Source organism: Dendrobates tinctorius, unplaced genomic scaffold (assembly GCF_039654945.1).
Source record: "Dendrobates tinctorius isolate UK_male_01 unplaced genomic scaffold, ASM3965494v1 ptg000162l, whole genome shotgun sequence".
NCBI lineage: Eukaryota > Metazoa > Chordata > Amphibia > Anura > Dendrobatidae > Dendrobates > Dendrobates tinctorius.
Genome location: NW_027361829.1, coordinates 72672975 through 72699360, shown reverse-complemented (window position 1 = coordinate 72699360; position 26386 = coordinate 72672975). Strand labels below are relative to the sequence as shown.

At 45.8% G+C, this 26386-nt stretch overlaps 1 protein-coding gene across 2 annotated transcripts in view; it reads left to right on the top strand.

Moving 5' to 3' along the window:
* The window catches only part of MYRIP (myosin VIIA and Rab interacting protein), an 811455-nt gene that overhangs the window by 606888 nt on the left and 178181 nt on the right, over positions 1-26386 (top strand). For both annotated transcript variants that reach the window (XM_073550109.1, XM_073550108.1), the window contains exon 8: positions 665-808. In XM_073550109.1, the coding sequence (XP_073406210.1) occupies positions 665-808 (144 nt within the window). The remainder of the gene's footprint in view (positions 1-664; positions 809-26386) is intronic.

Sequence of the window (26386 nt, the reverse complement as noted above, 5' to 3'; positions counted from 1 at the left end):
TGTGTCCTCCTTACATCTGTGACCTCATCTCCCGGTACTTACCTGCATGCAACTCCGATTCTCACAAGATCTCCTTCTCTACTCCCCTTTTATCTCCTCTTCACACAATCCTATACAAGATTTCTCCCACGCATCCCCCCTAATCAGGAACTCTCTACCACAACATATCAGACTCTCGTCTACCATCGAAACCTTCAAAAAGAACCTGAAGACCTACCTCTTCCGACAAGCCTACAACCTGCAGTAACCACCGATCAACCAAGCCACTGCACAACCAGCTCTACCCTCACCTACTGTATCCTCACCCATCCCTTGCAGATTGTGAGCCCTCGCGGGCAGGATCCTCTCTCCTCTTGTACCAGTCGTGACTTGTACTGTTTAAGAATACTGTACTTGTTTTTATTATGTATACCCCTCCTCACATGTAAAGTGACATAGAATAAATGGCGCTATAATAATAAATAATAATAATAACAATAGATGGTTTAGGGGCATTGATCCTACCAACAGATTCCCATTAATTCATACTACCTCTCTATGTGCATGATGACTCAGGTTTATCATGTTTTTAGACTATGTAGATTGATTTAATCATTGTTTTTGGCATCTAGTATTTAACTTGTATAGTGCGATATTAAAATGTGCTTTTATTCTAATCATGTAGATTATCAAGAGAAAGAAGAGCAAAGGCGATCAGGCTGAGGCATTGTATGAGTGGCCGCAGTCCACGGCGAGTGTTCTGACCTCACCAGCTGCATCTGAGAGAAGCATGCTGACCCTGCAGGAGAGAGGATCAGATATGTTGTGGGTAAGTGGACAGTACTTTGTGAATACTAATTCATTGATTACAGGGAAAACGGTGAGAAAATGAAACAATGCTTGAGCATTTAATGCGCTTCCTCTGGCTGACAGCCTCTGTAACATCTAATAATGATTCTCTTGACTCATAAGTGTGTCATTTGATTAGGATACGTATATAGCTCGAATTTTCATGGTGTAAATTACCATAGAAGCCATTGTACAGAACGGCTTCTTTAAGAAAAGCCTTTTCCCTTGAATCCTAAACCATTGATTGTTTGGCAGCTGCATTATCCTTCTCTGGAGGAGTTTAGTAACCTTGCACGTATGATCAAGGACAGCTGGATTGGTCGATTCTTGTATTTGACTCAAATCATTTAACTTATTATCAGTCACTTATTTTAAAGGTGGATTTCATTTCTTTTATAGCAGCTTAATTCTTTTTTATCCTTCCTCCTTTGTGCAAATTATTTCAGGGATAGCTGGGAAAATAAGTGTAAAAAGAAATCAATATTTATGTGGTTGTTGTCAAATTGACACTGCTATTGTTAGCTTACACATCCTATATTTATATTATGGGATATAACTGAATCTCAATGGGTGCACAATATGGCAACCAAATTATTAAAGTGAATGGGAGTACTGCAAAACTCAGATTATTTAACTTGGGGTTAATTTAGGAAAAAGTCAGTTTATGGGGAGATTACACACAATGTACAGCACCAATATCTATGCAATGGTGTATTTATGCTAAGAACTGTGACAAGGGGGCCTCCTCCAAGCTTGTAGGGATGAAGGTTTTGCCATCACCGTCGTAAGGTTTCTTTACTGTAAGAGGAGCAAGGCTGTTGTGAAGATACATTTGCTGAAATTTCTCATGAGAGTATGAGTGGCTTTCTAACATTAATAATATTAGAACAAGTTATTACAAATTCTCTTCATTTTCACGTCCCCTTAAGACGTCAAGGTTTCGATGAAACATATCGGGGGGACATGTGCCGCATGCTTAATTTTATTCATTCCGTATTTGCCTTTCCATGTACGGAAGACACCCCAGGGTGCATCATTAATACTGCAGATAAGCAATTGCTTCTGAAAACATTCTCAAACAAAATACATTTTCTGATTGGCAAAAATAAAATATTTTAATCTAATACTCAGTAAAGGTTACGGTTTATGACCTTTTAGCGAGGGGTTACAGAATATCTAGTGGGGCTTTGCCCTTTTAGGCGACTGGATTGTATTATTAGTCCCCTCCAGGTCAGCACTATCTAGTGTATTTGTAAAGTTTAATTTATTACAAGTTATGTTTAATAGATATCTGGTGATGGTAAACCGATCCAGCAATTTATTTTGGCTGCAATATGAATTTTTGTTCTACTTAGATGAGAAAAACATCATATGGGGTTATTTGCTTTTCTCTGGATCAACTGTGTAAAACAGTTTTTCATTAAATGTTTCTTACCCTGAGAATTATTTTATTCTTTACAGCGTGAATAATACATTTTCCTGTTTTTGGCAAGAGAAGAATGTACTGTATTTTTCAGACTATAAGACGCACCCCAAATTTTCACAAGGAAAAAAGGGGAAAAAATTAATGCGTCAAATGGGGTTCTGTCTTACAGTCCAAATTCGGCTTACCGTGGGAAGGAGAGTCGGCACCACTGGTGGAGCAGGATCATAGGAGTTGTTCAGTGGTGCGGCGATGATCTGACTCCCATTCCAGGCTGGTGAGGCAGGTTTGATGGTGCTCGGTAGTGTGGGGGGCTTCTCCGACATTTTAAAAATGCCCCGCACATCCACTGCTGCAATGCGATGGCCTCCGGTAAAATGGCCACCGGAGGCGGCGCATGCGCAGATTGATTTCTTGGCATCGAGATCTATTGAAAATAAATGGTATCTCTGAAAACATAATTTTGTCCCACAGAAAACAAGCTGTCATACATCTCCATCAGCAGAACAATAAAAAAGTTATCGCTCTCAGAATAAAGCGATCCAAAATTCATAATTTTTTCTATAAAATAGGTTTTATTGTGTTAAAGCACCAAAACATCAAAAAACTATATAAATTCCTGAATTGCTGTTTTTTGTTTATTCTGCCTCCCAAGAATTGCAATAGAAAGCGATCAAAAAATGTCAAGTGCCTGAAAATGGTACCAATAAAAACGGCAACTGGTCCCGCAAAAAAACAAGACGTCACATGACTCTGTCAGACGAAAAATGGAAAATTATAGCTTTCAAAGATGACAATGCAAAAACTAGTTTGTGGAAAAAAAAAAAAACTTTGTGTGACAACAGCCAAATATAAAAAAAAAAACAATATATACCTGGTATTGCTATAATAACTCTGACCTGAAGAATAAAGTTGTCTAATCACTTATACCACACAAAAAACAGCGTAAACAATTAAATAAAGAAAACCAATTCTTCATCTGCTGTTGATTTTTTTCATTTTGTCTCCCAAAAATCGCAGTAAGGCTCGGAGCACATTTATCTTGCGCTCTAATAAGGCAGATGGAGATACTGTGGATGCCGTCTGACCTATGATTCGGTGATGTCCGCCTTTTTAAGCTTGCATAAAAGAGCCATTGTCCACAGTTTTGTGCAACTCTGAAGAAAAGGACAATGCTGAGCAAAGGACAGATGGAGTCCAGAGTAATTCTGCTGCCTCATTTTAGTGAATGGATCCTTTGGGGGTTTCATCTGAATCACGTCACTCAGAGATTTAGATAGAAACCCCAATATAAGGGCTCAGCATAGAGCGCATGATAAATGTGATCTTATAACATTATGGAAAATGTTTCCAATAAAAGCTTCAACTCAATCCACAAAAAAGAAAGACCCCACTCAGGTTCATAATTTGTTAACTTAAATATAGGGGGCTTTCACGTTACTGGTAATACAAAGACTCTAAAAAAGTGCTATGACTCCTTGCTCCACAAAAGAAATCCAATTAATTCTGCATTACCAAATCTAAATTCCCCCTCCCTTCTGAGCCCCACAGTGTGCCTAAACCACATTTAATGTCCACAAGTTTGGCATTTTTATAGCAATTAGAGCCCGCTTAATTTACGGGTGCATGTCTTTAGAAGCATGAGTTGGGCACTACCATGCACTTGTAAGGGGTTACAAAGTCTGGAGCATGCTCCTACCCCTTTAAGTACTTCTTGTTACTGTATATTGTTATTTGAATACCCGTTAATGTACATTTATTGATGTTCATACTGTGTGTATCACATTATATATAGAGAAAGCGTAGTGTTCATGTTTGGCCACTAGATGGGGCAGATTAGTCCACATAGTGTATATACTATAGTAGGAATGTGAATAGTTAAGATAGGAGGGGCACGGTGGATAAGGCAGGAAGGACTTCCTGATAGATCTCAGTTGGGGCCAGGGCGCCCGTACAGCTCGTGTGGGCTAATTAGCCCTGGGCAACACCATGGCATGCAACATTAAGAGTAAGGCCAAGCTATCTGGTATTGGTGGTCAGGACATCATCAGAGGAAGCAGCGGCAACATTGCTAGCAGTGCAGCTAAAGTGGGAACTGCAGTTGCTAGGGAAGACTAAGCAGTATGGGCAGGTCACTCACAATGTGGCAGGTTATCGCATGGGCTGATGCCCTCAGAATCGGGGAGAAATGGTCAAGGGAACCCCCAAACTGAGCAGGCCTGCACAGGGAGGACACTGAAGGGCTGAAAGGTATGGTCAGTCCAGGAAGCGAGCTTAGTGACACAGAGAAGGACAGGGACAGAGGAAGAGTTGCATGATGTGGAAACTGATGCTGGTGTTGGAACGAATACAGATGTGTTGTGTACAAGGATCAGTAAAGTTGTTTATTTGAAAGTTGAGTTGGACTGTGGCTCATTTTGTGAACAATCGGACTGAGGAAGCCTTCAGAAATGTGCAGAGGGTCCTGAGGGTTAAGGTGAAGAAGCCACAGGTATGCAGAGTTACGGACGGTATGTGTCTGTAATGGTGTGATGGGAGGGCAGGGTGCGCTAACGCAAATGCTATCAGCCACGACTACCACCCTGTACCTTCTTCACAAACTATCCACTACAATGTACTGGTCACTACAACGCACTAGGGACTACAATGTACTTGGCATTACAACATACTGGGCACTACAACAGCAGTTTGCAATTTTCACTCAACAACATCCACTGCTACTTGTTTCTGGAAAACATCCATGGAGTCAAAATTGTCACTAAATATGTAGATAAATTCCCACAGGGGTATAATTTCCAAAATAGGTTCACTTGAGGGAATATTCTACTCTTCTAGCACTTAAGGGCTCTGTATATGGAGTCTACAAACTATTCTAGGAAAATCTGTGCTCCAGGAGGAAAATAGCTTTCCATCCCTCCCAAGTCTCTCCGTATGGCTGAGTAGTACTGTACAGTCATACAGTCACATATGGGGTATTGCCACATTCAGCAGAAATTGTGGGACAAATCTTGGTGCCATTTTTACCCACTTCCTGCGTGAAAATGTAAAATCTGGGGCTAAAACAAACTTTTGGTGGTAAAAATGTAATTATTTTTTCTTCTCCGCACAATGGTATAAAATCTTATGACACATCTGTGGTGCCAGTATGATCACTGTACACTTAGGTGAATTCATTGAGAAGTATAGTTTTAAAATGGTGTCACTTATGAGGGGTTCTGCTGTTCTGGCACCTCATGGGCTCTCCCAGTGGTTCGTGGCACCCACAAAACAAAACAATAAAATCTGCAGTGTAATTTGGTGCTCCTCCTCTTCTGATCTTTGCACGGAAAGGTATTACCCGATAACATATAGGGTATTGGTGCACTACAGAGAAATTTTTACAACAAACTTAGATCATTTTTTTCCTATTAGCCCATTAAAAAAATTAAAAAAGTAGGGCTAAAATAACATTTTAGTAGTAGTGAAAATGTAACTCTTTCTTCACCGCCCAATGATATAAAATTCAGTGAAGTGAGACACATGTCGTGCCAACATGCTTACTGCACCCCTAAATTAATTCATTGGGGGGTGTAGATTGTAACATGAGGTCACTTATGGGGGGGTTTCTACTGTTCTGGCATCGCAGGGACTCTGCCATAGTGACATGGCACCCTTAAACCATTCAAGCAAAATCTGAGCTACAACATGGCGCTTCTTCCCTTCTGAGCTTTGCACTCTGCCTCAAAAATCACATATGAAGTGTCGGTGCACTCATGAGAAATTGCACAACAAATTTTGGGTCCATCTTCTCCTGATATCCTTGCGAAAGTTAAAAAAATTGGGACTAAAACAACATTTTTATGGGGAAAATATTTTTTTTCATTTACACAGATCAATGTTATAAGCTTTTGAGAAGCACCTGGATGTTCAAGGTGCTCACCACACATCTAGACACATTTAGACCCAATTTTCACAATTTTCAGTGCCTGAACCCATATAAAAGGGGGAGACCCGACATGCGCCGTACTTGTACGACACATGTAGTGAAGCTGTTAAGCAACAACCACAAGATTGATTTCATCAACCCAAGTATCAATGTAATCAATATAACGGTGCCAACTGAGCAAAATCCTGCTGACAAGTTCACTTTAAATTTGTACAATTGGTGGAGAAACGGTGAACTTGATGGACCTAGGTCTTTATACAACCTATGTAAATACAGTATGTAGAGATTTTGTAATGGAAGTTATATTTTTAATCTTTCATGTTATGGGTTGAAAAAAATGTTCTATGAAACTCAGTTTTGTCAAAATTTGGGAAAATCTTTTGGTGTTCAATGAGATATTGATTAAAATCTTACTTTTCCAAGAAGGTTTACTCATTTATGATGAGCGCTGCGTATAACCTTGAATAAACACAATGCTTAGATACCCTGCAGTAAATAGCACATGTACAGGTTACTTAGTTGACATTTTTTGAATCAGAAAAATGAAAGCCATCCTACCCCAACAAGGTGTACCCAATCAGGATGGTCCCTAACCCTAATTATCTCACCTCGCTATGTGCCAGCAAGTCTCAAAATAGATGGGGGCAGAGCTGGTGTTTTACACCTACTGGTGGAATGATAAATAGCCAAGATGGACAGCCTAAAGTGGGGGTGGAGGGGGCACACCCTAAAAGCAAAACTGAAAACATGGGCCAGCACACCTGTTGGTTTAAGTGTAATGTGTAGGTGCACATTCACACTGTGGCCATTTAACAGACAAAACCTAAAACAAAAACAATGAACCTTGCAGTAGTAAGTAAATAGTAATACATATAAAAGAAAACCATAGGATACTTAGTTGGGATTTTTTGATCAAAGAAGCATAACAGCCATCTTATTGTGGCAAGGTAACTCACATTGCAATGCGGCTTCAGGCCTCAAAATATTGGGAAATGAGTCAAAATATGCCGTAAAGAGTATAACATTTCTTGTATACATAATATGTTTGTAAGGAGTATAATCCTAGACGCATTTTTACCATGGATTGTAGCCTCTTTTTTATGTTCTTATTCTGATTGAGCACATTTACTAGCACATCAAATGCAATATTGTATTTATCAGTGCACTACATTGTGTGTGACCTGGGTAGTGTACCACAACTTTGCTGAGCAGAATGAGTTCTGAACCAATGACTAATATTCTGCTTTAAATCATTCTAATAAGAAATATAAAATCTTTCCACACAATGAATCCAATGAACTCTTGAGCTATGAATGTGTTATTTATCGGAGGTGAAAGGTTGCCCAATGTTAATAGAAATAAACAGGGCAGACGCTATAAGTTTCTGCATTCAGAGCTTGAAGATGGGATATATGACATCAATTCCTCAGTGTCTACCATTTATAGGCTGCAGTAGATCATTTGTTTCTCTGTGCTGCTGGTGATATCCTGCAATAGACTTGGTGAAATACGATTATGATATAAAACTGAAACTGTGCTTGGTAAAAGAAATGAGATTGCAGATTGTTACGAAATTGTTATATTGTTAGTACACTGGTGCTTTAAAAAAGTTATTAGTTTCTATTCATGTGTAATAAAACACCACAAGTGCAGCCGAAGGCCTCCCTTTCAGATTCTACTTTCCACTCAGAATTCAAGGGAGTAGATTTATCGTAACCGGAGTTTTATATTCCAGTCTTTCAAGTAAATTGCTAATTTTTTCTTAAAAAGGCAAAAAGCACTTAAAGGGTTGTTCCAATGTTTTCTCTTGAGCAACTGATGGCTTTCAAGTCTCCTTCATTCCTGGTTGCAGGGCAAGTGGTGGAGGAAAGAGGGGTTGGGCATGGGCACTGCTCACCTACTTGACCAACATTTTTATGGTCAGTTTCCTTCTGCTGCTGTCATTGTTCTGAAGTTTACACTGTTATTATATTTGCATATAGAGATACTAAATGGTGGCCCGATTCTAATGCGTATTCTAGAAAGGAGACCGACATTCAAAAGATGGTCCAGGACGATCCACCAAGATCGGGGATCTCACAGCGGGGGCCTGGTCGTGTCACACTGAGGCTAAGTGCCCACGTTGCAGAAATGCTGCAGCATTTCCGCAACTCCCACCACTGGAAAAACGCATGCAAATTAGCATACATTTTCCTGCGGAAAACATGCGTTTTCACGCGATTTTCGGGTGCGGAATTCAGGCGCATTCCAAGAGATTTGAATCATTGCTTGGAATATGATTGAGAGTTTGGTCACACTTGTCAAGCACAGTGCTTGACAATTGTGATCAACTTTTTACTATTGATGCTGCCTGCGCAGCATCAATAGTAAAAGATAGAATGTAAGAAATAATAAAAAAATAAAGGTTATTCTCACCTTCCGACGGCCCCCAATCTCCTCTCCATGCTCCTGACATCTTCCGGTCCCAATAATGCTTAGCGCGAAGGACCGGAGATGACGACACTTTCGCGAGAGCGCGACGTCATCAGCGGTCTTTCACACAAGGCATTTCTGGGATCGGAAGATGCCGGGCGCTTGATGAGAGGAGGGAAAGAGTCCGGGGGCCATCAGAAGGTGAGTATATCAGTATTTTTTATTTTAATTCTATTTTTTACAGGTTTATGGTACCCAGGGCCTGGAGGAGAGTCTCCTCTCCTCCGGACCCTGGGTACCATCCGCACATTGAGCGCTGAGCCGGTCATCTCCCGGCTGCGTCTCCGCTGACCTCCATGCGGCAGGAGATGACCCATGGCAACCGTTGTTCGAATTCCGCGCCAATTCACGGCCAGACTGTGCCTGTCGCTGATTGGTCATGGTCGACCAATCAACGATGTGGGATTTCTGTTACAAACAGACAGAATTAGACGATTATATTTATAGACAAGGGCAATTTAACAAGAGCATGGCTCAGGAAAATGAGAGCAGTGATTTGGAGAACTGCTCCAGAAACTAAAGATGCTAGGTGCTAGGGGATTGTGATTATGCAGGACTATGATAAGAGCAGTTGCAGCTGAGAGTGGGAGGTGAGCAGCTAATTGCTATATAGAAATTAATGTACAGGAAAGAACAGACTGGGATCTTAGAAGTTAACTTCTAAGTCTTGAAGATAACTACTGCACACACTTGGCAAGACTGCTTACAACAATATATAAAAATTGTCCCCAAAATAGCAAATAGGGATTGACTGTATATCAAATAGGGGTCTCTGTCTGTATGTATGTGCTCTATGTTTACATATATGTATATATGCTGTGTATGCATTTGTCTGTATATACATGTCTATATGTATGCATGGGTTTGTGTATACATTTGTCTGTATGTATGTGTAAAGGTACTGCAAGTGAAGTTCGTTGGATGCAGTGAAAAGCAGGAGGCAGAGAAGGGGTTAACAGAGTTTACTTTGAACAGATTATTGACGTACAAGGGATACTCCGCCCAGGGAGATGAAATCAACAATTTAATGGCACAGGAACACTGAGCGCAACAACAGAATTTGTACAAAAACACAATATTTGGGCAAGGGGTGTACAAAAGAAGTAAATTATCACTTGAAGTTCTTGTTGGGGAGAGGCTGGAATATCTCCCGCCGGCGTCGTAGATCGTGGACAATGTCTCTGGTTCTTTTGCGGAAGAATGAAATGGACTGTCTCCCAACCATGCCAATGTATCCGGGCTTGCTTGAATGGAGTACGTTGGTATGTGGGAATAGTCTCTTTTGTTGATTCCTCTGGAATGTCGCAGAACACAAGCAGCATGCTGGCTCACAGACCACGCAGCGTGCGAACCTCTAACTGGCTCGCTATGATCAGAGCGAGTAAAATTATCTTTCACTGCGAGCGATAAGGACTGGACCAGTATGGGAACATCCGGGGGCAGCTCAGTCAGGACGCACTCTGATGGTAGGTCAATCTGCAGGGAACTAGAGTATATGGCATACGCAGACGGAGCAGTGGGGAGGGGGTCAACCTTCTCCTTGTTCTCGTGTCACCTTCCCACCAAATCTCCCCTGTTCCCGTGCTCAGTCCCTTTTATCTCCCCCACACCCCCTACTTTCCAGTGCAAAGGTCCTCTCCACTCGGATAAATCGTCCCCCGGCAACGGTGGTGACAGTCCTGATAGTTCCGACCCCAAAGTGCATAGAGAACCGCTGACTGTTCTGGCTCATCTTCTTACATATGTATGTGCTCTGTTTATACATATATGTATGTGCTCTGTAAATACATAGTCTGTATGTTTGTGCTCTGTGCATGCATATATCTGTTTGTATATGCTCTGGGTATACATACTGTATATGTCTGTATGCATGTGCTCTTTGTATACATATGAATGTATATATGTGTGCTCTGTGTATACATTTACTTGTGTATGTATGTGCTTTGTGTATGCATGTTTCTGTATGTATGTGCTCTGTTTTTATATGTCTATATGTATTGGGTGTATACATGTCTCTATGTATGCGCTCTGTGTATGCATGTGTCTTTAAGTATGCACATTGTGTATGCATGTCTTTGTATGCATGTGCTCTGTGAATACATGTGCTGTATGTATGTGATCTGTGTACATGTGCTCTGTGTATGCATGTGCATACTGTAGCTCTATGTATGCGCTTTGTTTATGCATGTGTCTTTAAGTATGTGCTCTGTGTATGCATTTCTTTGTATGTATGTCCTCTGTGAATACATGTGCTGTATGTATGTGATCTGTGTATATGTGCTCTGTACATATGTCTGTATATGCTCTGTGTATGCATGTATTTGCATATTGTCATGATCCATGCGGGATCAGGACGGATATAAAGCACAGGTAAAAAAAAAATTTTCTTAAGCTGTGCTTAAGTGTGGTTTTTGCGCCCGGTGGCCATTAGGATTATTGCACTGAGGTGTCGTTTGTTGTAAGTTTGCCCCCGGTGGTGGTGAGCGTCATTGCACTCTGTTTCTTTAGTTAAGTGCACATGTTTATAATGCAGGTGTGATTGCTGGCTCTGCTATAAAAGAGTCACAGGTGTTGCAATCAGTGTTTGGTGATAGTGTTCATTTCAACCATCCTTGGTGGAGGAAGGAGCTGTAGAGCATTCCTTGCAGCACTGTCTTAGCCCTGGAGTGGAAGGAGTCATAGGGGATTTCCTTGTAGCTCTGACAGAGCTTGGTGGCAGCGATTCAGGAGGAGAGCTGCATTCTGATGGTGGACTCTGTTGCCAGGAGCAAGTGCAACAGAGTAAAGCTAAGTGGTGTTTCCCTGTTTGTGTTTTTCCTTTGTGTGTATTAGTACAGTGGTGGGGCCAGCACCTGCGCCACCCAGCTCCCTAGCAAGGGATAGGTGTAGGGTGTGCTAGGGCAACAGGTATCCTGAGCGCCGCCCGGTGCGGAACTGGCATAGGGAATGTTAGGAGCGTTAGGGACACTGACTCAGGGGAGTGCAGGAGGTCTCCACGTCCCCATTCCCTATCGCAGGGCCAACCATTGTAACTGTTTTCCCTTCCTCTTGTTTTGTTGTTTTAGTTACCGGCCTGCGGGCCGTGTCACACAGGTCTGTATCACGTGCCGCGTCTTGTTGTTTACAGTTACCGGCCTGCGGGTCGCGTCACACAGGACGGTCCACGTGACATTTTCGTGACATTATCACCAACCATAACTTATTTTTTCTCTGCTGAGCCATGGACCAAGTTCAGCCCTTTGCCCAAATGCTGCAGACCCTTACTAATGAGATTAGGGGCCTGTGCGGTGACTTGGTGCAGCAACTGCAGCTCTTGGTGGGCTTTGGGGGCTTGGTTCAGGAGCAGGCTCAGCCAGAACCAAAGATATCCCTCCCTGACAGATTTTCTGGAGGGAGAGATCAATTCTTGGTGTTTCAACAAGCCTGTAAATTGTATTTCAGGCTGCGCCCTCGTTCATCAGGGAGAGAAGAGCAACAGGTGGGAATCATGTCCCTTCTTAAAGGGGATCCCCAATCCTAGGCCTTCTCCCTACCGGACGATTCTCCATCATTAGAGTCTGTGGACAAGTTTTTTGCAGCTTTGGCACTTGTGTATGGGAATCCTGATGGTGTTGCCCTGGCAGAATCTCGGATCCATAGGTGTAAACAGGGAGCCGGGGTTGCTGAGGAGTACTGCTCAGAGTTTAGGAGATGGGCCACTAACACTCAGTGGAATGACCCTGCACTTAGGAGTCAATTTGTGCAGGGTTTGTCTCCAAAGTTGCAGGATACTCTGGTGCAGTACACCGCCCCCAGGTCGCTGGAGGCCGCCATGTCCCTTGCCATCCGGGTGGATAGATGTCTTAGGGAAAGACATATACAAAAAGTGCCCCCTGATGTCCTCGCTAGGGAGGCGGACCCACCAGTGCGGACGGAGGAACCCAGACAGCCCGGTGTTGTTGATACAAAAAAGGGGGTGTCTGCAGCTCGTCGTGGTGGGGGGTATGCTTTTCCTGTGGGAAGTCTGGCCATTTTATGAGAGCCTGCCCAGCTCATGCCAAGTCTCCAGACAAACCTATGCAAGTAGGAGTAGCTAGGTTGTATTCGGAGCTGCCTATGGTTCAGGGAGTGGTGTCGGCATGTTTGTACTGTGGGCAGACTGGTCATGTCTTGAAGGCTTGCCCACTGCGCGCCAAATTATCTGTGCCATCTGAGAAGCCGCATTCCCCTGGTCGCTTGGAGGGAGGCGACCATGGGGTATACATTTCCTCCATTTTGCCCTCCCAAGGTACCATGTCAGCAAAGGTCTTGGCTGGTGGGGTACCGGAGGTGATACCAGTGCTTGTGGACAGCGGAGCAGGAGTCAGTCTGGTGGATGCTAGCTTTATCCAGACTCATGGTCTGAGGTGTAGGACGCTAGCACGGCCTATAAGCGTCCAGGTGATAAACTCTGTTCCACTGAGCCAGGGGAGCTTGACCAAGGTCGTAGAGAATATCCATCTGCGTATAGGACATCATGAGTAGTCCTTATCGTGCTACGTCTTGGAGGGAATATCAGTACCTATTGTTTTAGGCCTCCCTTGGCTGAAAAGACACAACTCGGTAATAGATGGGCTGGCGAGGGAAGTGGTCAGCTGGGGGCACTCGTGTAAGGGCTGCTGACTAGGAACTACTGTCTCTGCCGTCTCTCTTCAACAGACCCCTTCCTCTCCGGTGAGAGCAGCAGATGTGCTGCAGGAGAGTAGGGGCAAGTCTCAACCCTCGCCATTGGCCAACCCTGGGGGTCGCAGACCTCATGGTGGAAGGGGTTGGAGGGTGGTGTACCCCTTGGTGAAGTGCGGGGGTGTGAGTGTGGTGACACAGGGGGACGCCTCTGTAGTCAATCCCATAAAGAGTTCTTCAAGTGGTGACAAACGAACGAGCGTGTATGGGTGGCCACCAAAAAACATCCAGTGGAAGTGTGTTGTAGAGTGTTACCAGCTCATACCAAACATACACAACCCGTTTCCCAGGTCAGCGCTTCTGAGATGTGTGTTGCCTCCAGAACATACGATGCCAATACCAGCGGGCTCGTTTGTCATCAACCTGACATGCAAGTAGTTGCTGGGGTGAACTCTGGGTCTGGGCGTCCCCGCTGTAGGTGGTTCCCTGATGGGGAGCGGTCTTGAGGGTCCAGAGGCCCCTCATTAAGGGGAGGGTACTGTCATGATCCATGCAGGATCAGGACAGATATAAAGCACAGGTAACTTTTTTTTTTTCTTAAGCTGTGCTTAAGTGTGGTTTTTGCCCCCGGTGGCCATTAGGTTTATTGCACTGTGGTGTCGTTTGTTCTAAGTTTGCACCGGTGGTGGTGAGCGTCTTTGCACTCTGTTTCTTTAGATAAGTGCACATGTCACAGGTGTTGCAATCAGCATTGGTGATAGTGTTCATTTCAACCATCCTTGGTGGAGGAAGGAGCTGTAGAGCGTTAATTGCAGCACTGTCTTAGCCCTGGTGTGGAAGGAGTCATAGGGGATTTCCTTGTAGCGCTGACAGAGCTTGGTGGCAGCGATTCAGGAGGAGAGCTGCATTCTGATGGTGGACTCTGTTGCCAGGAGCAAGTGCAACAGAGTAAAGCTAAGTGGTGTTTCCCTGTTTGTGTTTTTCCTTCGTGTGTATTAGTACAGCGGTGGGGCCAGTGCCTGCGCCACCCAGCTCCCTAGCAAGGGATAGGTGTAGGGTGTGCTAGGGCAACAGGTATCCTGAGCGGCGCCCGATGCGGAACCGGCATAGGGAACGTTAGGAGCGTTAGGGGCACTGACTCAGGGGCGTGCAGGAGGTCTTTCCCTATCGCAGTGCCCACTGTTGTAACTGTTTTCCCTTCCCCTTGTCTTGTTGTTTTAGTTACCGGCCTGCGGGCTGTGTCACACAGGACTGTATCACGTGCCGCGTCTTGTTGTTTACAGTTACCAGCCTGCGGGTCGCATCACACAGGATGGGTCCACGTGACACATATGCTCTAGGTATACATATGTCTGTATATATGTGCTCTGTGTATTCATATATGTGTGTATTACACAAACAATCAGCCACAAGCACTTCACATAAGGTAACAAATATTTTCAAAATATGACCATATATATGAAAAGGTAATAACTTCAGTTCACCAAATAGGCAGTAAACAGTGTCTCTACTAAAAATTAATACTATCCAATTCACATGATAAGTATAACCACAAAAGATAACGGGTATGTGCACATGTTGCAGAATTGCCTGCGGAATTTTCTGCACAGAATCCGCACCTCTTGGCAGAAAATGCAGGTGCATTTTTTATGCGGATTTTCATGCGTTTTTTCATGCAAATTTGTCTGCGTTTTTGTAAGCTAAATAAAGATTTGTCATTTAAAAAAAAAGTAATTAAAAAAAAAAGATTTGTGATGTAATTTCCTGTCCAACCTCCTCTTTTACATTTGTCCAACCCACACTCCATTACACACACAGATAGACAGATAGACAGATGATAATAGATAGATGGATAGATAGATAGATAGATAGATAGATAAATGGATAGATAGAGAGATAAATGGATAGATAGATATGGAATAGATAGAGAGATATGGGATAGATAGGTTTGATAGATATGGTATGGATAGATGGATAGATAGATAGATAGATAGATAGATAGATAGATATGGGATAGATAGTGTCACGGGGGGCTTAGTTCAACTAAGGCTGTAACTCCCGGGGCCCCTGTGATGTCCTTATAACTAGGGGAAACCCTGTCTGACCCTCAACCCAGGGTTTTTGCTGATGGTGCAAATGCCTGAGCCTCCACCCTTTCCTTATCTCCTGCTCAGCCCTGCACTTAACCCTCCACCCTCCACCCAGTGAGGAGTCACAACACCAAAGCCCCCACACAAATATGACAGACAGGGAGAACTTAAACTGCACTGCGCCGCACACACACAGGAATATACAGTAATGTGAACAGGGCACAACTAAACACAAATATGGGAAGGAGAAAGGAAAACAACGGATCATACGCCACCAGACACGAATCTCTCTCTCTCTGCAACACCTCCACTCCAGACCGGAACCACTTGGTATGAAACACAAGCTATAATCGGCGACGCCCATAGGCCAGCATGACTATTTAAAGACTGTGGGCGTGACTAACCATCCAACCTGGTCTCCAGCAGGATTAACCCCCGAGAGCCTGAAGATCAAGCCGGCGCCACTGAGGCTATAGTGGCTGGAGGTGGAACTACCTCTGCCTGCCGGACGCAGTGGTGTGAACAGCGTCCGACATGACATTACCCCGTCTTCTACGAGGGACCTCCGGACCCTCAAGACTCATAGGACCCGGCTTGTCCGGATGACGACGGTGAAAAGAACTGACCAGCTGATCCGCATGTATGTCTGAGGCTGGAACCCAAGACCTCTCCTCCGGACCATACCCCCGCCAGTGCACCAAATACTGAAGAGTACGGCATACTACTCGAGAGTCCACTACCTTGGCGACCTCAAACTCTAAATCGCCATCCACCATGACTGGAGGTGGCATCGGCGTCGTGTCCACCAAGCCTACCACCTTTTTCAATAAAGCCCTGTGAAACACGTTGTGTATCTTGTACACCGCGGGAAGTTCCAACCGATAAGCCACTGGGTTAATGATGGCAGAAATCCTAAAAGGCCCAATAAACCTTGGACCCAGTTTTAAAGATGGAATTTTGAGTTTTATGTTCTTCGTAGCTAACCACACCCATTCACCCACACACAGGTCTGGACCTGGCACGCGTCTACTGTCAGCCACCCGTTTGTACCTGGCATTCATGCTCAACAAACGCTGTTTCACCCGCCTCCAGACTGATGACAATTGGGCTCCTAGCTGATCCTCCTCCGGGACACCCCCCGAGTCACCCTGACGTAAGGTACAAAACTGAGGATGTTGACTGTACACACAAAAGAATGGAGACACTCCCGATGACTCTTGGCGGTGATTATTTAACGCGAATTCGGCCAGAGGAAGGAAAGTAGACCACTCCTCCTGGTTGTCGGACACAAAGCATCGTAAATACTGTTCTAGATTTTGGTTCATGCGCTCAGTTTGTCCATTAGACTGTGGATGAAACGCCGATGAATGTGACAACTTGATCCCCAAACGTGAGCAAAAAGCTTTCCAAAACCTCGCCACAAATTGCGTACCCCTATCAGATACTATGTCCGACGGTACTCCGTGGAGTCTGACCACCTCCTTTACAAATACCTGAGCCAATGTCTTAGCATTGGGCAATGAAGACAACGCCACAAAATGCGCCATCTTTGAAAAACGGTCAACCACCACCAGGATGACCGTGTTCCCCACCGAGGCTGGCAAGTCAGTGATGAAATCCATGGAGATTTCTGTCCATGGCCTATTGGGTACCCCCAGAGGCTGTAGCGTGCCAGCAGGACGGGTACGGGGTGACTTAGCCCTAGCACACGTGATGCAAGCTGCCACGTATGAGACCACGTCCTGCCGGATTTTGGGCCACCAGAAACGACGCGATACCAGCTCTAAGGTGCCCCTCACCCCTGGTTGACCAGCCAGTACCGAGTCGTGGTGTTCCTTCAACAGCTTAAGCCGAAGATGCAGGGGTACAAATGATTTGTTGGCGGGAAGTCCTAGTGGTACCTCCTCTTGGGCCTCGGCAATCTCCGCCTCTACCTCCGTCGTGAGAGCAGAGACCACTACCCCTTTCTGGAGGATGGGTACCGGCTCTTCCCAAGGTTCTCCCCCCCGGAAAACACCTAGACAAAGCATCCGCCTTGGTGTTTTTAGCCCCGGGACGGTAAGTCACAAGAAAATTGAAACGAGTAAAAAAACAATGCCCAGCGGGCCTGCCTAGGAGACAGACGCTTGGCCGACTCCAGATAGAGCAGATTCTTATGGTCGGTGATGACTGTGACCTGGTGAGCCGCCCCCTCCAAGAAGTGTCGCCATTCCTCAAAAGCCAATTTGATGGCCAACAACTCCCTGTTGCTGATATCATAATTCCGTTCGGCCGGCGACAGCTTCTTGGAGAAGTAGGCGCATGGATGCATCTCGCTCAAGGACGAGCCTTGAGACAGTACTGCCCCCACTCCCACCTCCGACGCATCAACCTCCACCACAAAAGGTTTAGACACGTCTGGTTGCACCAGAATGGGGGCTGAAGCAAAACTATTCTTCAGACGCTCAAATGCACGTATAGCCACCTCAGGCCAGTTCGCTAGATCGGCACCCTTTTTTGTCATGTCCGTGAGCGGTTTGGCGATAGTCGAAAAGTGTTTTATAAATTTCCTATAATAATTGGCAAACCCAAGGAACCGCTGGAGTGCTTTCAGACTCTCCGGCCTCTCCCATTGCAGCACCGCTTGCACCTTAGCGGTGTCCATTTTAAACCCGGCTGCGGACACAATATATCCTAAAAAGGGCAACTCCTGGACAAAAAATAAACATTTTTCCAGCTTAGCATAGAGCTGGTTCTCCCGGAGCAACTGTAACACCTGCCTGACATGCTCCAAATGAGTGTCCCGATCGCTAGAATAAATGAGGATATCATCCAGGTATACAATCACAAATCTCCCCAGGATATGAGCAAATATATCATTAATAAAATGTTGGAAAACGGCAGGCGCGGTGGTCAACCCAAACGGCATAACCAGACTCTCAAAATGACCCTCAGGAGTGTTAAACGCCGTCTTCCACTCATCCCCCTGACGGACCCTTATGAGGTTATACGCCCCCCTGAGGTCCAGCTTGGAAAACCATTTCTCCCCCGCTACCTGGTTGAACAAATCTGGGATTAACGGCATTGGGTAGGGATCACGGATAGTAATCTGGTTTAACTCTCGGAAATCCAGACACGGGCGTAACCCCCCATCTTTCTTCTTAATGAAGAAAAAACCCCGCGGCTACAGGCGAGGACGAAGGCCGGATGTGTCCTTTGCTCAGACTCTCCGCGATGTAGTCTTTCAGAGCTTGTCTCTCAGGACCAGAAATATTAAACATCCTGGCCTTAGGTAATTTGGCCCCGGGTTTTAACCTAATCGCACAGTCATAGGCTCTATGTGGAGGCAGTTCTGAGCAACCCTTCTCAGAGAAAACATCCGCGAAATCCTGCAAAGCCTCCGGCAGGCTGGGCGTCACGGCGGACACACATGTGGCCAAGCAATTGTCTTGGCAGAAACCACTCCATTGTAATATGTCCTGAGTTGTCCAATCAATTACCGGGTTGTGCCTGGACCACCATGGAAAACCCAGGACCATTTGTGCTGGGAGATTACGGAGGACCCTACATGTAACCGACTCAGAATGTAGGACCCCAATGTGGAGTTTCACCTCTGCCACAAACTTCGTAATCTCCCCTTGAGGGAGGGGAACAGCATTAATGGTCACCACCTGTATGGGGTGAGGAAGTTTTTCAATCTTAAACCCGGCGGTGTGTGCAAACTTCTCATCTATGAGATTGGTGGCGGAACCGCTATCCACAAATACTGATATTGGTAGCTCTCTGCCCGCGATAATAACCTTGGCAGGGAGCATACATTGAGATACCATCATGGAGGATATGCATACGCTCAGTTGGGTCTCCTCCATGCCCACTAAGCTTAACAGTTTTCCGCCGATGTGACCCTCTTAGGTAGTACCGGGCAAACGTTAACATAATGACCACTTTTACCACAGTAGAAACATGCTCCAGGCTTCCAGAATCCCGGAGCGCGACGCTTAACCTGTGCCACGCCAGCGATCTGCATAGGTTCAGGGAACTCATCAACTTCAACCACACTTGCACCTCTGCTTTCCCCCAGAGGTAGCGTCTCCTGTGCCCCCTGACGAAAACGGCGATCAATACGTATCACCAAACTCATGGCAGACTCCAACGATGCCGGAGTCTCATACATCAGGAGGGCTTGTTTAACCCTCTCTGATACCCCATGAATAAACTGGCTCCGCAGGGCTGGGTCATTCCACTGTGTGTCTACGGCCCAGCGGCGAAATTCCGAACAATAGTCCTCTGCCAAGCGCTCCCCCTGGCGGAGGGCGCGGATTTTAGATTCCGCTAGAGCCAGTCGGTCAGGATCATCGTAAATGAGCCCGAGGGCAGAAAAAACATTATCAACAGAATGAAATGTAGCAGAGTCAGCTGGTAAAGAAAATGCCCATGCTTGGGGGTCACCACTCAGTAATGACAACACTAGCCCTACCCGCTGGGCCTCATTACCTGAGGAGATTGGCCGCATGCGGAAGTATAACTTGCAGGCCTCCCGAAATACGACAAATTTGCTGCGATCCCCTGAAAATCGTTCTGGCAGCAGAAACTTCGGCTCTGCACCGATACCTGCAGATGCCGTTTGCACCTTCGCTACTACCAGGGCCTGCTGCTGAACTGCTCCTTTCAACTCGGAGACCTGTATGGACAGCGCCGCCAACTGGCGGGTTATGGACTCTAATGGATCCATGGACTCCTGAAAAAATGTGGGCCGATTATAATGTCACGGGGGGCTTAGTTCAACTAAGGCTGTAACTCCCGGGGCCCCTGTGATGTCCCTATAACTAGGGGAAACCCTGTCTGACCCTCAACCCAGGGTTTTTGCTGATGGTGCAAATGCCTGAGCCTCCACCCTTTCCTTATCTCCTGCTCAGCCCTGCACTTAACCCTCCACCCTCCACCCAGTGAGGAGTCACAACACCAAAGCCCCCACACAAATATGACAGACAGGGAGAACTTAAACTGCACTGCGCCACACACACACAGGAATATACAGTAATGTGAACAGGGCACAACTAAACACAAATATGGGAAGGAGAAAGGAAAACAACGGATCATACGCCACCAGACACGAATCTCTCTCTCTCTGCAACACCTCCACTCCAGACCGGAACCACTTGGTATGAAACACAAGCTATAATCGGCGACGCCCATAGGCCAGCATGACTATTTAAAGACTGTGGGTGTGACTAACCATCCAACCTGGTCTCCAGCAGGATTAACCCCCGAGAGCCTGAAGATCAAGCCGGCGCCACTGAGGCTATAGTGGCTGGAGGTGGAACTACCTCTGCCTGCCGGACGCAGTGGTGTGAACAGCGTCCGACATGACAGATACATAAATAGATACATAGATATATAGATAGATAGATAGAGGGCCGAATTTGCTACTAGGCACTTGAAGGCACGTGCCTAGGGCGCCACGATGCGGGGGGGCGGCACCCGAGCAAGGTTTTTTTTTATCCCGTGGAGGCCCGGGCAGCTATATCACCGCCACCGGTATGGTACTGTGAGCGGTGTAACACTACCCTCTCACCTCAGCACTCTCCAGGCGCTGAGCTCAGGCTCCGCAGACTTGTGTCAGGACGGGTTTTAATAAACCTTGTTGCCATGGAAAGAGCAGCCCCGGAAGCAGGATGCTCTACCCTCATCTTAGTGGTGCTGTAGGACCGGGCGCCTCTCGCTGGTTGCTGCAGGGATAGAGCAGCTGTGCCAGGAGAGGCGCTCTCTGCTGCTCAGAGGAATGACGTGACGAGAGGAGTGGGCGGAGGAGGAAGAGAAAAATGGCAGAGGCGGTGGCGGTGTCCCAGCATCGCTTATTTTACCATCACTGCAAGGGGGAGGTCAGCCCCAAACTGCCGGTGAGTGCGGAACACCCGGGACAGGGGGATAGCGGGGCCGGGGTGGTGCAGAGACCCTGGAGCAGTCGGTGTAACTGGAGAGCAAGGTGTGCTCCGCCTGTCACTATGACTACACTGTATCCTGCTCCACCTGTCAGGAGGAGGCGGGAATTTCAACATAGGTGGCGAGACGAGGCTGATGTTGGTTTCTTATTTGTCAGTTTCTTATTCAGCAGTTTTTTCTTTCCTGTTTTTTTATAGGTTTAACAACAAGAAATAAGCATCACAATAATAACATACAATGCAGCGAGGTGCCCTGATGTGAATATACTTAAAAACAGCTACAAAAACTATAAAACTGGCACAAAAATGGGCATCAAAGTGGGCACCAAAGGGCATTAATGAAAGCGTTAAATGACTTTGGGCCACTGATATCACACTGCAGACACATGGAGCACCACATTAAACCCAGGTATCTCCAGCCTGGCCCAAATGGATTCTGATGTTTTAAGGGGTTAAATGACTTTGGGCCCGGCTGGAAGGACCTGTGTTTTATGCAGGTATCACTATCTATATATTCTTAGTGTGAGATGAGTGGCCCAAAGTCATTTAACCCTTTAAAAACATCAGTTACTTATTCAAATCTGATCTGTAAAAATTTGACTGTTTGCCCACTTTCTTGCCAATTCTGATGCCCATATCCTATTTTGGCCAGGCTGGAAGAAACTGTGTTTGATACAGGGCATCACTATCTATATATTCTTAGTGTGAGATCAGTGGCCCTAAGTTATTTAACCCCTTAAAAACCAGTTACTTATTCAAATCTGTGAAAATTGGCTGTTTGCCCACTTTGATGCCAATTCTGATGCCTAGAACCCATTTGGGCCAGGATGGAGGGACATGGGTTTGATGCAGGACATTACTATCTGTTTATTCTTAGTGTGAGGTCAGTGGCCCAAAGTCATTTAACCCCTTAAAAACACCAGTTACTTATTCAAATGGCCAAAATGGACTGTCTGCCCACTTTGATGCCAGTTCTGATGCCCAGAACCCATTTGGGCCAGGCTGGAGAGACCTGGTTTTGATGTGGGGCACCCTGTTCTATATGTCTGCAGATTGATATCAGTGGCTTAAAGTCATTTAACCCTTTCATTAACGCCCATTAATGACGCCCATTTTTTATGCCCATTTTTGTGCCAGTTTTATAATATTTGTAGCTGTTTTTAAGCGAAGTCTCATCAGGGCACCTCGCTGCATTGTATGTTATTATTGTGATGATTATTTTTTGTTGTTAAACCTATAAAAAACAGAAAAGAAAAAATTGCTAAATAAGAAACCAACTTCAGCATCGTGGGGTAAGAAGAGAAGGAATGATGACGCCCAGTGGGACATGATAAGAGCAGCGAGAGGGAGAGAATGGAGACCCGGAGACTGCCCATGCCAGTCTACGCAGTAGCCTGGAACCCTCATTATCATAGGAATATGTAAGTTAATAAATTGTTTTTCTAAAGTTTTATAGTGTAGTTTTAGTTCAGAGAGGGATGGTTAGGGATGAGCTAGCAAGGTGCAGGGACAGGTAGTAATGGCTACTTTATTATTATTATTATTATTATTATTATAGCAGCTCCATTTATTCCATGGCGCTTTAGATGTGAGGAGGTGTATGCATAATACATACAAGTACAGTAATCTTAAACAAAACAAGTCACAACTGGTACAGGATGAGAGAGGACCCTGCCCGCGAGGGCTCACAATCTACAACGGGATGGGTGAGGATACAGTAGTTGAGGGTAGAGCTGGTCGTGCAGCGGTTTGGTGGATCGGTCGTTATTGCAAGTTGTAGGCTTGTCGGAAGAGAAAGGTCTTCAAGTTCTTTTTGAAGGTTTCCATGGTAGGCGAGAGTCTGATATGTTGTGGTAGAGAGTTCCAGAGTAGAGGGGATGGGCGGGAGAAATCTTGTATGCGATTGTGGGAAGAGGAGATAAGAGGGGAGTACAGAAGGAGATCTTGTGAGGATCGGAGGTTTCGTGCAGGTAAGTACCGGGAGACTAGGTCACAGATGTACGGAGGACTCAGGTTGTGGATGGCTTTGTATGTCATGGTTAGGGTTTTGAACTGGAGTCTTTGGGTAATGGGGAGCCAGTGCAGGGATTGACAGAGGGGAGAGGCCGGGGAATAGCAGGGGGACAGGTGGATTAGTCGGGCAGCAGAGTTAAGAATAGATTGGAGGGGTGCGAGAGTGTTAGAGGGGAGGCCACAGAGCAGGAGGTTGCAGTAGTCAAGGCGGGAGATGATGAGGGCATGGACTAGGGTTTTTGCAGAATCTTGGTTGAGGAATGTACGGATCCGTGAAATATTTTTGAGTTGAAGTCAGCAGGAAGCGGAAAGGGCTTGGATATGTGGTTTGAAAGAGAGATCAGTGTCAAGGATAACCCCGAGGCAGCGAGCTTGTGGGATTGAGAGAGTGGGCAGCCGTTTACTTTAATGGATAGGTTTGTTGGGGGTGTCATGTGAGATGGGCGAAAGATGATTAATTCTGTTTTGTCCATATTAAGTTTTAGAAATCTAGCGGAGAAGAAGGATGAAATAGCAGACAGACATTGAGGGATTCTGTTTAGTAGGGAGGTGATATCTGGTCCAGAGATGTAGATCTGTGTGTCATCAGCATAGAGATGATACTGAAAGCCATGAGATTCTATGAGCTGTCCGAGGCCAAAGGTGTAAACGGAGAAGAGCAGGGGCCCTAGGACTGAACCTTGCGGGACTCCGATGGATAGAGGGCGCGGTGAGGAGGTGGTGTGCGAATGGGAGACGCTGAATGTCCGGTCTTCTAGGTATGATGCAATCCAAGATAGGGCCAAGTCTGTGATACCAAGAGATGAGAGGGTCTGTAGTAATAGGGAATGGTCCACTGTGTCAAAGGCAGAGGACAGGTCCAGGAGGAGGAGGACAGAGTAGTGTCACTTGGCCTTGGCAGCTAGTAGGTCGTTGGTGACTTTAGTTAGGGCAGTTTCAGTGGAGTGGTGTGGCCGGAAGCCGGATTGCAAATGGTCAAGGAGGGAGCAAGAAGAGAGGTGAGAGGATAGTTCAAGATGGACGTGTTGTTCCAGTAGTTTTGAGGCATAGGGGAGAAGTGATATAGGGCGATAGCTAGATACAGAGGATGGGTCAAGAGAGGGCTTTTTGAGGATAGGTGTGATTGAGGCATGTTTAAAGCTTGAGGGGGAAACACCAGTTGTTAGTGATAGGTTGAAGTGATGGGTTAGGGTTGGGATGAAGACTGTGGTGAGGTTTGGGATGAAGTAGGATGGGATCGGGTCAAGGGCACAGGTAGTGAGATGTGATCTTGAGAGTAGAGTGAAGAGTTGATCTTCTGTAATGGTGGAGAAGTTGGTTTTGGGGGAGGAGGGCAGGGAAGGTAGGAGGGAGGGCACTGGGGGTTGTTGACCAAAACTGTCTCTGATGTTATCAATCTTCTCCTTGAAAAATGAGGCAAAGTCTTCAGCTGAGATGAGTGGAGAGGGAGGAGGTGCTGGGGGGCGGAGGAGAGAATTGAAGGTGTTGAATAACTGTTTAGGGTTGTGAGACAGGGAGGATATGAGAGATGAGAAGCAGGTTTGTTTTGCTGCAGCGAGTGTGGCCTTGAAAGTAGTGAAAGTAGTGGAAGTTTGAATGTGATGAAGTCCTCATTGGAGTGGGATTTTTTCCATCTCCGCTCAGCAGCCCTGGAAGCCTGCCTCAGTTCTTTGGTCAGACTGGTGTGCCAGGGCTGTCTGTGGCTACTTGCAGACATGTGCGGCACTTGCGGTTTTGCACTTGCGGTGAGACAAAAAAACACTGCTAGCAGCGTTTTTTTTTTACGTTGCTGCAAGTACCGCATTTGCCGGATCGCAGCAAAACCACAAGTGCCGCACATGTTCTCAAGTCCCATAAGGAATAAATAAAGGCAAACGCAGTGTTGCCGTAAGTGATCTGTTATGCAGCAGATGCGGAAAAACTGCCGGATCTGCCGAGAATGGCAAAAATCACTGATGTGAAAGCAGCCTAAGTCGCTGCCGACATTGTCTGCATTAGTCATACTCACTGATGGGGAGGCAGCACTAAAAGTGCCTAGGGCAGCATAAACTCTAAATACGGCCCTAGATAGATAGATATACTAATGTATATATGGGATAGATAGATAGATAGATAGACAGGTAGATAGACAAAAAAAACCTGACCAGCACCTCCTAAGTGTGAATAGGTGCAAGCTGCAGTGACTGCAAAGCATGTATGAAAAAGGCACAGCAGCATCCTGTGAATGCCAAGACATATGATGTCAATGGAAATAACAACTTCCAAACGCTCTGTCCCTCAGCAAGATGTACTTACAAAAGCAAAGGTTCTTAGCACATGATTTGGCCAATTAATTGGACTGCGTCAGACAGGGAGTACTGTATATGGTTGGTTTATTATTTTACTTTTTATTACAGGAGACCGAGGGCATCGCATGGATTAGGCATGCAATAAAAATATGGAAAACTGTGTTGTGTCTTATTTCATTAAGTAAAATAATAAACCAACCATATACTCCCTGTCTGATGCAGTCCAATTAATAACGAGTGTCCCACGACGACCTCCCCTATAGAACAGTGACATCGGGTGATGTCACTGCTTTATATAAAGCGCACAATGCAAATAATAAATATAAATGGTAATTGATAGATAATGCAAATATGAAAACCCCTTTTTAATATTTATATTTAATAAGCCCTATGCAGTGGTGTAACTACAAAGTTATGGGCCCCGGTACGAACTTTCAAATGGGCCCCCCATGCCAAAATACACGCACATCGCCGCTCCATACACCTTGTACACGCACGGCTCCGCTCCGCACACATCGTACATGCGCAGCTCTGCTCCGCACACCTCGTACACGTGTGGCTCCGCTATGCACACCTCGCACACGCACGGCTCGGCGCCGCTCCGCACACATTGTACACGCGTGGCTCTGCTCCACACACCTCATACACGCGCGGCTCCGCTCCGTACACCTCGTACACGCGCGGCTCCGCTCCGTACACCTCGTCCACGCACGGCGCCGCTCCGTACACACACGGCTCTGCTTTGTACGCCTCTTACACACGCGGCTCCTCTCTGTCCACCTCAT